This window comes from Oncorhynchus gorbuscha, linkage group LG06 (genome assembly GCF_021184085.1).
Source record: "Oncorhynchus gorbuscha isolate QuinsamMale2020 ecotype Even-year linkage group LG06, OgorEven_v1.0, whole genome shotgun sequence".
NCBI classification, from domain to species: domain Eukaryota; kingdom Metazoa; phylum Chordata; class Actinopteri; order Salmoniformes; family Salmonidae; genus Oncorhynchus; species Oncorhynchus gorbuscha.
The window spans coordinates 81,112,358-81,128,535 of NC_060178.1; the positions used below are offsets into that span (position 1 = coordinate 81,112,358).

The 16,178-nt window shown below is 47.1% G+C and overlaps 1 protein-coding gene across 1 annotated transcript in view; it reads right to left on the reverse strand.

Moving 5' to 3' along the window:
• prim2 (DNA primase subunit 2) overlaps nt 1-16,178 on the reverse strand; it is a 111,862-nt gene that overhangs the window by 39,410 nt on the left and 56,274 nt on the right. Inside the window, exon 8 of the mRNA XM_046354237.1 lies at nt 1,340-1,407. Within this exon, the coding sequence (XP_046210193.1) occupies nt 1,340-1,407 (68 nt within the window). The remainder of the gene's footprint in view (nt 1-1,339; nt 1,408-16,178) is intronic.

The following is a 16,178-nucleotide window of genomic DNA, read 5'->3' on the forward strand; positions in this document are numbered from 1 at the left end:
GGATCAATGATGCACTCCAGAAGCTGCCTTTTGAAAATCAGTTAAGCCACATTTGTGGTTCCCAGAGATACAAAGACAACTTTGGCTGCAGATGAAACCGGATCCTTCCCTGGTAATCTAGCTTTTACCACAGAACGTCTCAAAGTGAAATGGAATCATCTGTGGGACCTAGCGACCGACGGTCCAAGCACAGGCTTTGGGCTTATGCTGCCTGCTCCATTCTGATGGAGCGGGGCCCTGCCAGCTATCGCTTCTGTGTCCAAATCCTCTTGTTTTCCCGTTTCGATTCAACAGCTAGTTTGCTTAAGGACACGGGTTTGTTTCGAGGGCACAAGCTGGCCCCATGACACTACCTTATCTGGCTGCCCCAGCATGCATTGCCATGCATTGCAACACAGTGGGAAGTGTTCTGCAGTCGAAACAACCTAAGTGCCTGCAATGACGGATCCAACTAAAAGAGGCCTCAATCGGACTTCCTTAAAAACCAAATGAAACAGCTGGTTGGTAGAGTTGCCTTTGGGGAATGCTTCTTGTTTCCCTATCCTTTACAATCATTGAAGGATGCAGGGGGGGGTAGATGGCCAGTGAGGCGCAGGTGGAAGGGCTGTAACCTAGCCCAGGACTTCCTGGTGGGTCCTTTTCTGAAAGCCAGGATGGGCTTTAGACCTGTAGGGCCCAGGTTGGATCACTCCTACACAGAGGAGGGGACTACGCCTGAGGCTATTTCAGAAAGCCATTGAAAGAGAGCATGTGTGGAAGAGATTTCAAGGAGGGAGAAAAAAAGAGATTGCGGGAAATTGTAATCTGCAGAGGTCGTCATGGCGATACAGAGGGATTCCTTGCCTTTATTTTGCTCAGGCAGTCTGTCGGTCATGGGTGGGTGGATACTGTCGGGGCCTGGCTCTAAAAATAAAATCCCTGGCTTCCAGTTGACACATTAGCCTTGCTGTTTGCGTTCCATTATCACAGTGTTCGGAGACAGAGGGGACACGGTCTCAGAGGGAATCTAGCGTTAGGAACATTAGGCCTTTTCTGGGAAACGTGGCACACAAAGCGGATTCAGGAACATTTGTGACGTGAATTTGAGTCGACCTAGAAATGAACTTAAAAATAAATAAGTACAGGTTTTTCTTTGGAGGGGGAGGGCTTCTTTTCAACAGAGGACTCAAGGTGCGAGTTCACCACAGTTATTTCAGTACCCTTTCAAATCGGGTTCCTGCCCCGTTAGTTTTGTCAAGCTGTATTTTTTGGGAATGCAACCATAATGACTATATTGTCATAATGAATAAACTAAAGCAGCAGCAGAGAAAGCAATAATGCTACTAATGATGCCAATTACCTGAGGTGGTTAAGCAGAGGTTGGAGTCGTTCATCAGACTGCACTGCCGGTAGGGAGCGGGCTGTCAGCTGCAAAAAAAAAGGGCACCACATGAGAAACAGTAGCACATCAACATGTTTGGAAAACATCAGTGAACGTTGCTGAACGTTACGTTACTGTAATAATACTTCAATCTAAAAAGCAGAGGATATAGCCAAGGTCTTACAGAGTTTAACACCCTCACTGAAATGATATCACTCCATGGCTTATGGAGAGAGGAAGTGTTATTATCCTTGCCAGTTGGAAGAATTGGGACACCAACCCAGCGATGGTGATTCATGTTTTACACAAGAGACATTTTATTTACGAATATCCCATAAGCATCAGACGTGGGAAAGCTTCCACTTGGAAGTTTCCACACAAAGCTCTAACGTGATCCAGTCTTAAAACATGTTTATAAAACTGAACAAGAAAGAAAAGACGCAGAGATGCTAAACTTAGAAGATATGGATCCAACGAGGTCCAAAATGGCCACCGAAACAATTAAAGCACATACAGATCTTTCGCCCTGCAAGGGTCATCAATTAATGCTGAAACCAGTGTGAGAAGATATCTGTTTAGTGGAGCTAGAACAGAGACAATGATGAAGAGACGTGGCATTGTGAGCTTGATCAAACTATTGAAACGGTGACAAATTGGATACCGTGGCCAGTCCACTGTGCCCTTTTCAGTCAATTGATCACCGCCTCCAGATCATAGGCGGTACCTTTCAGAGATTAAGAAAGAGCCAGACAAATATATAAAAAATATAAAAAACTGACGCTGCAAACTGTAAAGGATGTCTTGTCTCATGGAGCTGGAGACAGATTTACTGACACGTGGGTCAGTGTTCCCCTTCCTTTGTACACTTACCTACAACAGCTGCTCACCCCATTGATTGCTTCATTTTTCATGTTTATTGATCAACTGCATGCTGGCATTAAGTATAAGCATTTAAAAAACGTAGGCCTTGCTGTGCAGGTACAACTTAAGCATACGAAACATATATCTAACCATATATATTACAAATTCAACAATCATGATATGGGTTTTCTGCTATCGACAATGACTATATAAAAAAGCCTATGTTTTTAATCTGATCAGATTTCTCAATGCCAAAAGGTTAATCAGAATAAAACAATCGGGCTTGCTTGACACGTCAGCCATATTTTAATACGGTACAAATGTTATTGCATCCTAACAACTGTAGATGCAAGACTGAAAAAAAGACACTGAAAACAGGAAAATATTTATGTCTCTTGAAATCAAAAATGACTGAGAGGGGAAATCTAGTCAGATGGAGATCCAGCTTTGAATTTGACGCTCTTTTAACTACACACTTTCTGTGATATCCCCTCACCGTCCTTGACGGAAAAGAATCGCCATTTTAATAACACACAACAGCCACAGTGGCTTATATGGGTGGAAGGAAAGGGTTCATTACCCCATTGCAGCGGCTGGTGAACCGGATAATTGCCACGAACGACAAACGGGAGTGACTCCCAATTTCTGAAGTCTAGCAGAGTGGGGTCAGCCTGTCTCGTTGTAGAGGAGCCAGACAAAAGATGAATCTCATACACTGACCGGAGAAGGACAGTGTCCTCCCTCCCCAGCTTCATTTCCATAACAATCACGTCCTTCTCTACTGTCTGCACATGGATATTTGATCCTGATTGGATACCGGATTGGACTCCGATCCCATTTTTGCAAAGCCTCCCTGCCACTTCATATTTTTTAAATAATATATATCTTCATGAAGCCAAAGCAGAAGGACGTGGCTGTGTAACAACAACAATTGCTGAAGTGGCCTCATGGCCTCTAAACCTTCAAGCTGTATACTGGACCCTATTCCAACTAAACTACTGAAAGAGCTGCTTCCTGTGCTTGGCCCTCCTATGTTGAACATAATAAACGGCTCTCTATCCACTGGATGTGTACCAAACTCACTAAAAGTGGCAGTAATAAAGCCTCTCTTGAAAAAGCCAAACCTTGACCCAGAAAATATAAAAAACTATCGGCCTATATCGAATCTTCCATTCCTCTCAAAGATTTTAGAGAAGGCTGTTGCGCAGCAACTCACTGCCTTCCTGAAGACAAACAATGTATACGAAATGCTTCAGTCTGGTTTTAGACCCCATCATAGCACTGAGACGGCACTTGTGAAGGTGGTAAATGACATTTTGATGGCATCGGACCGAGGCTCTGCATCTGTCCTCGTGCTCCTAGACCTTAGTGCTGCTTTTGATACCATCGATCACCACATTCTTTTGGAGAGATTGGAAACCCAAATTGGTCTACACGGACATGTTCTGGCCTGGTTTAGGTCTTATCTGTCGGAAAGATATCAGTTTGTCTCTGTGAATGGTTTGTCCTCTGACAAATCAACTGTACATTTCGGTGTTCCTCAAGGTTCTGTTTTAGGACCACTATTGTTTTCACTATATATTTTACCTCTTGGGGATGTTATTCGAAAACATAATGTAAACTTTCACTGCTATGCGGATGACACACAGCTGTACATTTCAATGAAACATGGTGAAGCACCAAAATTGCCCTCGCTAGAAGCATGTGTTTCAGACATAAGGAAGTGGATGGCTGCAAACTTTCTACTATTAAACTCGGACAAAACAGAGATGCTTGTTCTAGGTCCCAAGAAACAAAGAGATCTTCTGTTGAATCTGACAATTAATCTTAATGGTTGTACAGTCGTCTCAAATAAAACTGTGAAGGACCTCGGCGTTACTCTGGACCCTGATCTCTCTTTTGAAGAACATATCAAGACCATTTCGAGGACAGCTTTTTCCATCTACGTAACATTGCAAAAATCAGAAACTTTCTGTCCAAAAATGATGCAGAAAAATTAATCCATGCTTTTGTCACTTCTAGGTTAGACTACTGCAATGCTCTATTTTCCGGCTACCCGGATAAAGCACTAAATAAACTTCAGTTAGTGCTAAATACGGCTGCTAGAATCCTGACTAGAACCAAAAAATTTGATCATATTACTCCAGTGCTAGCCTCTCTACACTGGCTTCCTGTCAAAGCAAGGGCTGATTTCAAGGTTTTACTGCTAACCTACAAAGCATTACATGGGCTTGCTCCTACCTACCTCTCTGATTTGGTCCTGCCGTACATACCTATACGTACGCTACGGTCACAAGACGCAGGCCTCCTAATTGTCCCTAGAATTTCTAAGCAAACAGCTGGAGGCAGGGCTTTCTCCTATAGAGCTCCATTTTTATGGAACGGTCTGCCTACCCATGTCAGAGACGCAAACTCGGTCTCAACCTTTAAGTCTTTACTGAAGACTCATCTCTTCAGTGGGTCATATGATTGAGTGTAGTCTGGCCCAGGAGTGGGAAGGTGAACGGAAAGGCTCTGGAGCAACGAACCGCCCTTGCTGTCTCTGCCTGGCCGGTTCCCCTTTTTCCACTGGGATTCTCTGCCTCTAACCCTGTTACGGGGGCTGAGTCACTGGCTTGCTGGGGCTCTCTCGTGCCGTCCCTGGGGGGGGATGCGTCACCTGGGTGGGTTGATTCACTGTTGTGGTCGGCCTGTCTGGGTTCCCCCCCCCACCCCTTGGGTTGTACCGTGTCGGAGATCTTTGTGGGCTATACTCGGCCTTGTCTCAGGATGGTAAGTTGGTGGTTGAAGATTTCCCTCTAGTGGTGTGGGGGCTGTGCTTTGGCAAAGTGGGTGGGGTTATATCCTTCCTGTTTGGCCCTGTCCGGGGGTGTCCTCGGATGGGGCCACAGTGTCTCCTGACCCCTCCTGTCTCAGCCTCCAGTATTTATGCTGCAGTAGTTTGTGTCGGGGGGCTAGGGTCAGTTTGTTTATCTGGAGTACTTCTCCTGTCCTATTCGGTGTCCTGTGTAAATCTAAGTGTGCGTTCTCTAATTCTCTCCTTCTCTCTTTCTTTCTCTCTCTCGGAGGACCTGAGCCCTAGAACCATGCCCCAGGACTACCTGACATGATGACTCCTTGCTGTCCCCAGTCCACCTGGCCATGCTGCTGCTCCAGTTTCAACTGGCCTGGGCCCTAGGACCATGTCCCAGGACTACCTGACATGAGGACTCCTTGCTGTCCCCAGTCCACCTGGCCATGCTCCTGCTCCAGTTTCAACTGTTCTGCCTTACTATTATTCAACCATGCTGGTCATTTATGAACATTTGAACATCTTGGCCACGTTCTGTTATAATCTCCACCTGGCACAGCCAGAAGAGGACTGGCCACCCCACATATGCTCTCTCTAATTCTCTCTTTCTTTCTCTCTCTCGGAGGACCTGAGCCCTAGGACCGTGCCCCAGGACTACCTGACATGATGGCTCCTTGCTGTCCCCAGTCCATCTGACTGTGCTGCTGCTCCAGTTTCAACTGTTCTGCCTTATTATTTGACCATGCTGGTCATTTATGAACATTTGAACATCTTGGTCATGTTCTGTTATAATCTCTACCCGGCACAGCCAGAAGAGGACTGGCCACCCCACATAGCCCGGTTCCTCTCTAGGTTTCTTCCTAGGTTTTGGCCTTTCTAGGGAGTTTTTCCTAGCCACCGTGCTTTTACACGTGCTTTTACACCTGCATTGTTTGCTGTTTGGGGTTTTAGGCTGGGTTTCTGTACAGCACTTTGAGATATCAGCTGATGTACGAAGGGCTATATAAATAAATTTGATTTGATTTGATTTGAAGTATGCCTATCCGTGGAAAAAAGCATGCCTATCCGTGGAGTCAACTATTTTAATAAAAGGGAAGAGCAAAACCTTGCAAAAGTATTTCAGTACCAGTTTAACTTGAAGGGGGCTTTGACGCTCGTCAGATGTGGCAGGGTTTACAAACTATCACGGACTACAAAAAGAAACCCAGCCGCAAGCTGCACAGTGACGCAAGCCTACCTGAAGTTAAATTCCTTCTATGCTTGCTTTGAGGCAAGTGACAACCATGCATGAGAGCACCAGCAGTTCTGGCTGACTGTGCGATCTCGCTCTCTGTAGCCGATGTGAGTAGGACCTTTAAACAGATTAACATTCACAAGGCTGTGGGGGCCAGATGGATTACCAGGACACGTATTAAGAGCATGCGCTGACTAGCTGGTGAGTGTCTTCACTGACATTTTAAACTCTCCCTGACCCAATCTGTAATACCTACATGTCTCAAGCAGACCACCATAGTCCATGTGCCAAAGAATGCCAAGGTAACCTGTCTAAATGACTATCTCCCCGTAGCACTCACATCTGTAGCCATGAACTGTTTTGTAAGGCTGGTCATGGCTCACATCAACATCATCATCCCAAACACCCAAAATCCACTCCAATTCATATAGCACCCCAACAGATCCACAGATGATGCAATCCTTATTGCACTCCACACTGCCCTCTCCCATCTGGAAAGGAAGAACACCTATGTGAGAATGCTGTTAATTGACACCATAGTGCCCTCAAAGGTCAACACAAAGCTCGACACTAAGCTCTGGACCCTGGTACTGAACACCTCCCTCTGTAACTGGATCCTGAACATCCTGACAGGCCACCCCCAGGTGGTGAAGGTAGGCAACAACACATTCGCCATTGTCATATTTACAGTCGTACATGGCCACGCACGACTTCAACACCATCATTACATCTGACGACACGACAGTGGTATGCCTGATCACCGACGACAAAACCGTCTATGGAGAGGAGGTCAGGGACCTGAAAGACAAAGGAGCTGATTGTGGACTACAGGAAATGGAGCAAGCAACCATTCACATCGACAGGGCTGTACAGTAGTTGAGTAGGTAGAGAGCTTCAAGTTTCTGTGTCCACATCATTAAGGAATTAACATGGTCTACATACACCAACACAATCGTGAAGGAACGGAATAAAAATAAATAAAATAACCTCTACCCCGCGGAGGCTGAAAAGATTCTGCATGGGCCCGCAGATCCTCAAAAAGTTCTACAGCTGCACCATCACGAGCATCTTGACTGGCTGCATCACTGCTTGGTATGGCAACTGCATGACATCTGAGCACAAGGAGCTACATTGCCATCCAGGACTTCTATACCAGGCAGTGTCAGAGGAAAGCCCTAAACATTTTCAAAAGACTCCAGCCCCCAAAGTCAGACTGTTCTCTCTGCTCTCACACGGCAAGTGGTAGCGATGAACCAAGTTTGGAACTAAACAGGACCCGGACTAGCTTCTACCCCCAAGCCATAAGACAACAAAATAAAAATAAACTAAACATGCAACAAGAAAATCTGTCAATTTAAATAAATAAATTAGGCCTCAATCCATAGATTGGGCAGGGGTGCTGCCATGGGTGGGCATAGGCCCACACACTGGGGAGCCAGGCCCAGCCACTCAGAATTAGTTTTTTCCCCCACATAAGGGCTTTATTACAGACAGAAATTTCCTCAGTTTCATCAACTTTCGGGGTGGCTGGTCTCAGACGATACCGCAGATTAAGAAGCTGGATGTGGAGGTCCTGAGATGGCGTGGTTATGCGTGGTCTGCGGTTGTGAGGCCAGCTGGACGTACTGCCAAATTCTCTAAAATGCCGGGAGGAGTCTTATGGTAGAGAAATGAACATTCAATTCTCTGACAACAGCTCTGGTGGAGATCCCTGCAGTCAGCATGCCAATTGCAGGCACCCTCAAAACTTGAGACATCTGTGGCATTGTGTTGTGTGACAAAACTGCATACATGCTGGTCAATCAGCTTCTTGATATGCCATTCAGGTGGAGGATTGATTATTGTGGCAAAGGAGGAATGCTTTCTAACGGGTATGAAAACAAACGTGCACAAAATTGGATCTAAATAAACTTTTTTGCATATGGAACATTTCTGGGATCTTTTATTTCAGCTCATGAAATGTGGGACCAACACGTTACATGTTGCGTTTATATTTTTGTTCAATATAGTTAGGACCACAATGTAAATAATATTTTAAGCTTTGTGTTATCCTTGATGGTTTTCTTAAATTGTATGTGAACGTGTCACCGGCTGGAGTGCCTTTATGAATGAATTAATGTGTGTGTGTAAACTCGGCAAAAAAACAAATGTCCTCTTACTGTCAACTGCGTTTATTTTCAGCAAACTTAACATGTGTAAATATTTGTATGATCATAACAAGATTCAACAACTGAGACAAACTAAACAAGTTCGACAGACATGTGATTAACAGATACAAAATAATGTGTCCCTGAACAAAGGGGGGGTCAAAAGTAACAGTCTGTATCCGTTGCGGCCACCAGCTGCATTAAGTACTGCAGTGCATCTCCTCCTCATAGACTGCACCAGATTTGCCAGTTCTTGCTGTGAGATATGTTACCCCACTCTTCCACCAAGGTACCTGCAAGTTCCCGGACATTTCTGGGGGAAATGGCCCTAGCCCTCACCCTCCGGTCCAACAGGTCCCAGACGTGCTCAATGGGATTGAGATCCGGTGTCATGTTTTGTCATTTATTATCATGTCTTGTCCCTGTGCTCCCCATTCTATTCGTTTCCCTCTGCTGGTCTTATTAGGTTCTTTCCCTCTTTCTATCCCTCTCTCTCCCCCTCCCTCTCTCACTCTCTCTTCTCTCTATCGTTCCGTTCCTGCTCCCAGCTGTTCCTATTCCCCTAATCATCATTTAGCCTTCCCACACCTGTTCCCGATCCTTTTCCCTGATTAGAGTCCCTATTTCTCTCCTTGTTATTCGTTTCTGCCCTGTCGGTTCCTTGTCTAGAATTCACCGTGCTGTGTTTGTGTATCGCCCTGTCGTGTCGTGTTTTCCTCAGATGCTGCGTGGTGAGCAGGTGTCTGAGTCTGTCTGGTTCAAGTGCCTTCCCGAGGCAACCTGTTGTTCACCTGCTGTTCAAGATCGAGTCTCCAGTTTGTCCTCGTCATTTCGAGGGAAAGTTGTGTTTTTTTGATTGTATTTACTTTACTGGATTAAAGACTCTGTTTTCGCCAAGTCGCTTTTGGGTCCTCTTTCACCGGCATGACAGAAGGAACCGACCAAGGAATGGACCCAGCGACTTCAGACGCTCGTTACACTGCCGTCGAGATCCAAGGAGCCATGCTCGGCAGACACGAGCAGGAATTGTCTGCTGCTCGCCATGCCGTGGAGAACCTGGCCGCTCAGGTTTCCGACCTCTCTGGACAGTTCCAGAGTCTACGTCTCGTGCCACCTGTTACTTCCTGGCCTGCCGAGCCTCCAGAACCTAGGGTTAATAACCCACCTTGCTACTCCGGGCAGCCCACTGAGTGCCGCTCCTTTCTCACGCAGTGTGAGATTGTGTTCTCTCTCCAACCCAACACATACTCTAGAGAGAGAGCTCGGGTTGCTTACGTCATTTCACTCCTTACTGGCCGGGCTCGAGAATGGGGCACAGCTATCTGGGAGGCAAGGGCTGATTGCTCTAACAAGTTCCAGAACTTTAAAGAGGAGATGATTCGGGTTTTTGACCGTTCAGTTTTTGGTAGGGAGGCTTCTAGGGCCCTGGCTTCCTTATGCCAAGGTGAACGGTCCATAACGGATTATTCTATTGAGTTTCGCACTCTTGCTGCCTCTAGTGAGTGGAACGAGCCGGCGCTGCTCGCTCGTTTTCTGGAGGGACTCCACGCAGTGGTTAAGGATGAGATTCTCTCCCGGGAGGTTCCTTCAGATGTGGACTCTTTGATTGCTCTCGCCATCCGCATAGAACGACGGGTAGATCTTCGTCACCGGGCTCGTGGAAGAGAGCTCGCATCAACGGTGTTTCCCTGCTCCGCATCGCAACCATCTCCCTCCTCTGGCTCAGAGACTGAGCCCATGCAGCTGGGAGGGATTCGCATCTCGACTAAGGAGAGGGAACGGAGGATCACCAACCGCCTGTGTCTCTATTGCGGAGTTGCTGGACATTTTGTTAATTCATGTCCAGTAAAAGCCAGAGCTCATCTGTAAGCGGAGGGCTACAGGTGAGCGCAACTACTCAAGTCTCTCCATCAAAATCCTGTACTACTTTGTCGGTCCATCTACGCTGGACCGGTTCGGGTGCTACATGTAGTGCCTTGATAGACTCTGGGGCTGAGGGTTGTTTCATGGACGAAGCATGGGTTCGGAAACATGACATTCCTTTCAGAGAGTTAGAGAAGCCTACGCCCATGTTCGCCTTAGATGGTAGTCATCTTCCCAGTATCAGATTTGAGACACTACCTTTAACCCTCACAGTATCTGGTAACCACAGTGAGACTATTTCTTTTGATTTTCCGTTCACCGTTTACACCTGTTGTTTTGGGTCATCCCTGGCTAGTATGTCATAATCCTTCTATTAATTGGTCTAGTAATTCTATCCTATCCTGGAACGTTTCTTGTCATGTGAAGTGTTTAATGTCTGCCATCCCTCCCGTTTCTTCTGTCCCTACTTCTCAGGAGGAACCTGGCGATTTGACAGGAGTGCCGGAGGAATATCATGATCTGCGCACGGTCTTCAGTCGGTCCCGAGCCAACTCCCTTCCTCCTCACCGGTCGTATGATTGTAGTATTGATCTCCTTCCGGGGACCACTCCTCCTCGGGGTAGACTATACTCTCTGTCGGCTCCCGAACGTAAGGCTCTCGAGGATTATTTGTCTGTGTCTCTTGACGCCGGTACCATAGTGCCTTCTTCCTCTCCGGCCGGGCGGGGTTCTTTTTGTTAAGAAGAAGGACGGTACTCTGCGCCCCTGCGTGGATTATCGAGGGCTGAATGACATAACGGTTAAGAATCGTTATCCGCTTCCCCTTATGTCATCAGCCTTCGAGATTCTGCAGGGAGCCAGGTGCTTTACTAAGTTGGACCTTCGTAACGCTTACCATCTCGTGCGCATCAGAGAGGGGGACGAGTGGAAAACGGCGTTTAACACTCCGTTAGGGCATTTTGAGTACCGGGTTCTGCCGTTCGGTCTCGCCAATGCGCCAGCTGTTTTTCAGGCATTAGTTAATGATGTTCTGAGAGACATGCTGAACATCTTTGTTTTTGTCCATCTTGACGATATCCTGATTTTTTCTCCGTCACTCGAGATTCATGTTCAGCACGTTCGACGTGTTCTACAGCGCCTTTTAGAGAATTGTCTCTACGTAAAGGCTGAGAAGTGCTCTTTTCATGTCTCCTCCGTTACTTTTCTCGGTTCCGTTATTTCCGCTGAAGGCATTCAGATGGATTCCGCTAAGGTCCAAGCTGTCAGTGATTGGCCCGTTCCAAGGTCACGTGTCGAGTTGCAGCGCTTTTAGGTTTCGCTAATTTCTATCGGCGTTTCATTCGTAATTTCGGTCAAGTTGCTGCCCCTCTCACAGCTCTTACTTCTGTCAAGACGTGTTTTAAGTGGTCCGGTTCCGCCCAGGGAGCTTTTGATCTTCTAAAAGAACGTTTTACGTCCGCTCCTATCCTCGTTACTCCTGACGTCACTAGACAATTCATTGTCGAGGTTGACGCTTCAGAGGTAGGCGTGGGAGCCATTCTATCCCAGCGCTTCCAGTCTGACGATAAGGTTCATCCTTGCGCTTATTTTTCTCATCGCCTGTCGCCATCTGAGCGCAACTATGATGTGGGTAACCGTGAACTGCTCGCCATCCGCTTAGCCCTAGGCGAATGGCGACAGTGGTTGGAGGGGGCGACCGTTCCTTTTGTCGTTTGGACAGACCATAAGAACCTTGAGTACATCCGTTCTGCCAAACGACTTAATGCCCGTCAAGCTCGTTGGGCGTTGTTTTTCGCTCGTTTCGAGTTTGTGATTTCTTACCGTCCGGGTAGCAAGAACACCAAGCCTGATGCCTTATCCCGTCTGTTTAGTTCTTCTGTGGCTTCTACTGATCCCGAGGGGATTCTTCCTTATGGGCGTGTTGTCGGGTTAACAGTCTGGGAATTGAAAGACAGGTTAAGCAAGCACTCACACACACTGCGTCGCGCGCGCTTGTCCTAGTAACCTCCTTTTCGTTCCTGTTTCCACTCGTCTGGCTGTTCTTCAGTGGGCTCACTCTGCCAAGTTAGCTGGTCATCCCGGTGTTCGAGGCACTCTTGCGTCTATTCGCCAGCGCTTTTGGTGGCCGACTCAGGAGCGTGACACGCGCCGTTTCGTGGCTGCTTGTTCGGACTGCGCGCAGACTAAGTCGGGTAACTCTCCTCCTGCCGGTCGTCTCAGACCGCTCCCCATTCCTTCTCGACCATGGTCTCACATCGCCCTAGACTTCATTACCGGTCTGCCTTTGTCTGCGGGGAAGACTGTGATTCTTACGGTTGTCGATAGGTTCTCTAAGGCGGCACATTTCATTCCCTCGCTAAACTTCCTTCCGCTAAGGAGACGGCACAAATCATTATCGAGAATGTATTCAGAATTCATGGCCTCCCGTTAGACGCCGTTTCAGACAGAGGTCCGCAATTCACGTCACAGTTTTGGAGGGAGTTCTGTCGTTTGATTGGTGCGTCCGTCAGTCTCTCTTCCGGGTTTCATCCCCAGTCTAACGGTCAAGCAGAGAGGGCCAATCAGACGATTGGTCGCATACTACGCAGCCTTTCTTTCAGAAACCCTGCGTCTTGGGCAGAACAGCTCCCCTTGGCAGAATACGCTCACAATTCGCTTCCTTCGTCTGCTACCGGGTTATCTCCGTTTCAGAGTAGTCTGGGTTACCAGCCTCCTCTGTTCTCATCCCAGCTTGCAGAGTCCAGCGTTCCCTCCGCTCAAGCGTTTGTCCAACGTTGTGAGCGCACCTGGAGGAGGGTGAGGTCTGCACTTTGCCGTTACAGGGCACAGACTGTGAGAGCCGCCAATAAACGCAGGATTAAGAGTCCAAGGTATTGTTGCGGCCAGAGAGTGTGGCTTTCCACTCGCAACCTTCCTCTTACGACAGCTTCTCGTAAGTTGACTCCGCGGTTCATTGGTCCGTTCCGTGTCTCCCAGGTCGTCAATCCTGTCGCTGTGCGACTGCTTCTTCCGCGACATCTTCGTCGCGTCCATCCTGTCTTCCATGTCTCCTGTGTCAAGCCCTTTCTTCGCACTCCCGTTCGTTTTCCCTCCCCCCCTCCCGTCCTTGTCGAGAGCGCACCTATTTACAAGGTACATAAGATCATGGATTGGGAGGGTTACGGTCCTGAGGAGAGGAGTTGGGTTCCGTCTCGGGACGTGCTGGACCGTTCACTCATTGATGATTTCCTCCGTTGCCGCCAGGATTCCTCCTCGAGTGCGCCAGGAGGCGCTCGGTGAGTGGGGGGGGTACTGTCATGTTTTGTCATTTATTATCATGTCTTGTCCCTGTGCTCCCCATTCTATTTGTTTCCCTCTGCTGGTCTTATTAGGTTCTTTCCCTCTTTCTATCCCTCTCTCTCCCCCCTCCCTCTCTCACTCTCTCGCTCTCTCTTCTCTCTATCGTTCCGTTCCTGCTCCCAGCTGTTCCTATTCCCCTAATCATCATTTAGCCTTCCCACACCTGTTCCCGATCCTTTCCCCAGATTAGAGTCCCTATTTCTCTCCTTGTTATTCGTTTCTGCCCTGTCGGTTCCTTGTCTAGAATTCACCGTGCTGTGTTTGTGTATCGCCCTGTCGTGTCGTGTTTTCCTCAGATGCTGCGTGGTGAGCAGGTGTCTGAGTCTGTCTGGTTCAAGTGCCTTCCCGAGGCAACCTGTTGTTCACCTGCTGTTCAAGATCGAGTCTCCAGTTTGTCCTCGTCATTTCGAGTGAAAGTTGTGTTTTTTTTATTGTATTTACTTTACTGGATTAAAGACTCTGTTTTCGCCAAGTCGCTTTTGGGTCCTCTTTCACCGGCATGACATCCGGGCTCTTCGCTGGCCATGGCAGAACACTGACATTCCTGTCTTATAGGAAATCATGCACAGAATGAGCAGCATGGCTGGTGGCATTGTCATGCTGGAGGGTCATGTCAGGATGAGCCTGCAGGAAGGGTACCACATGAGGGAGGAGGATGTCTTCCCTGTAACGCACAGCGTTGAGATTAGCTGCAATGACAACAAGCTCAGTCTGATGATGCTGTGACACACCGCCCCAGACCATGACGGACCCATCACCTCCAAAATCAGGCCTCGGTGTAACGCTCATTCCTTCGACGATAAACGCGAATCCGACCATCACCCCTGGTGAGACAAAACCGCGACTCGTCAGTGAAGAGCACTTTTTGCCAGTACTGTCTGGTCAAGTGACGGTGGGTTTGTGCCCATAGCGGACGTTGTTGCCGGTGATGTCTGGTGAGGACCTGCCTTACAACAGGCCTACAAGCCCTCAGTCCAGCCTCTCTCAGCCTATTGCGGACAGTCTGAACACTGATGGAGGGATTGTGCGTTCCTGCTGTAACTCAGGCAGTTGTTGTTGCCTGTACCTGTCCCGCAGGTGTGATGTTCGGATGTACCGATCCTGTGCAGGTGTTGTTACACGTGGTCTGCCACTGCGAGGATGATCAGCTGTCCGTCCTGTCTCCCTGTAGCGCTGTCTTTGGCATCTCACAGAACGGACATTGCTATTTATTGCCCTGGCCACATCTTCAGTCCTCATGCCTCCTTGCAGCATGCCTAAGGCATGTTCACTCAGATGAGCAGGGACCCTGGGCATCTTTCTTTTACTGCAGTGTTTTTCAGAGTCAGTAGAAAAGCCTCTTTAGTGTCCTAAGTTTTCATAATTGTGACCATAATTGCCTACGTCTGTAAGCTGTTAGTGTCTTAATGACCTTCCACAGGTGCATGTTCAGTCATTTTTAATGGTTCATTGAACAAGCATGGGAAACAGTGTTTCTTTTTAAGTGGGAGAACTTGCACAAATGGTGACTGACTAAATACTTTTTTGCCCCACCGTATGTATGTAAAAAATTGTATAATAAATTCAATCAAATCACTCAACTAAATAGCTATCCGGACTAACTACATTGACCCTCTTTGCACCAACTCTTGACTCGTCACATATCTATACTGTTGCCTCATCACTTTACCTCTAACTATATGTATATATCTACCTCGCACCCCTACACATCGACTCGGAACTGGTAGCCTGTGTATATAGCCAAGTTATCGTGACTCATTGTGCATTTATTCCTTGTGTTATAATTTTTCTCTGCATTATTGGGAAAGGCCCATAAGGATGCAGTTCACTGTTGCTTACAATACATTTGTATTTGATCTTTAAGGGATACTTCAGGATTTTGGCAATGAGGTCCTTTAACTACTTACCCAGTATTAGATGCTAACACTAGTTAGCATTGGCTCCTGAAACTACCTGAAACTTCCTTCATACTGTACACAGACATAAAAATGGTATCCACGAGTTCATCTGACTCAGGGGAAGTTGAAAAAGGGCCTCATTGCCAAAACCCCAAAGTATCCCTTTAACATTTAAGTTTCATAACAATATGAAAGGTTCTAGTGTTCTTCTGGCAAACAATTATGGGTGGAGGGAAAACAACATTAATCAAAAGGTCCAATGCAGCCGTTAATCTCAATATAAAATAACTTCTGGGTAAGAATGAATTGCCTTATTATGAAAAATAGCTTCTTAGCAAAGAGCATTCTCTCAAGAAATAATTTTGTTAAGACTGTCTGGGAGTCTGAATGGGGAGGGGAAAACTGAAAACAAGATGTTATTGCCAGAGGTTCTTATTGGTTTATGAACTGGTAATGTCACCAGGCAGGCCAAAACTCCATCCCACTAAAACAGGCTGAAATTTCAGATAGTCTTTTCAAACAGTGCTTACACTAAAAGGGAATTATCATAATTTTCACAGTGTTATTCCAACCTCAGTGTGGAATTTTATATAAAAACACCAGCCAATCTTGTTTGACTGCACTGGTCCTTCAAGAAAAACATCTAAACATACATTTGGCTTGCACATCACAAGAGCACTTTATG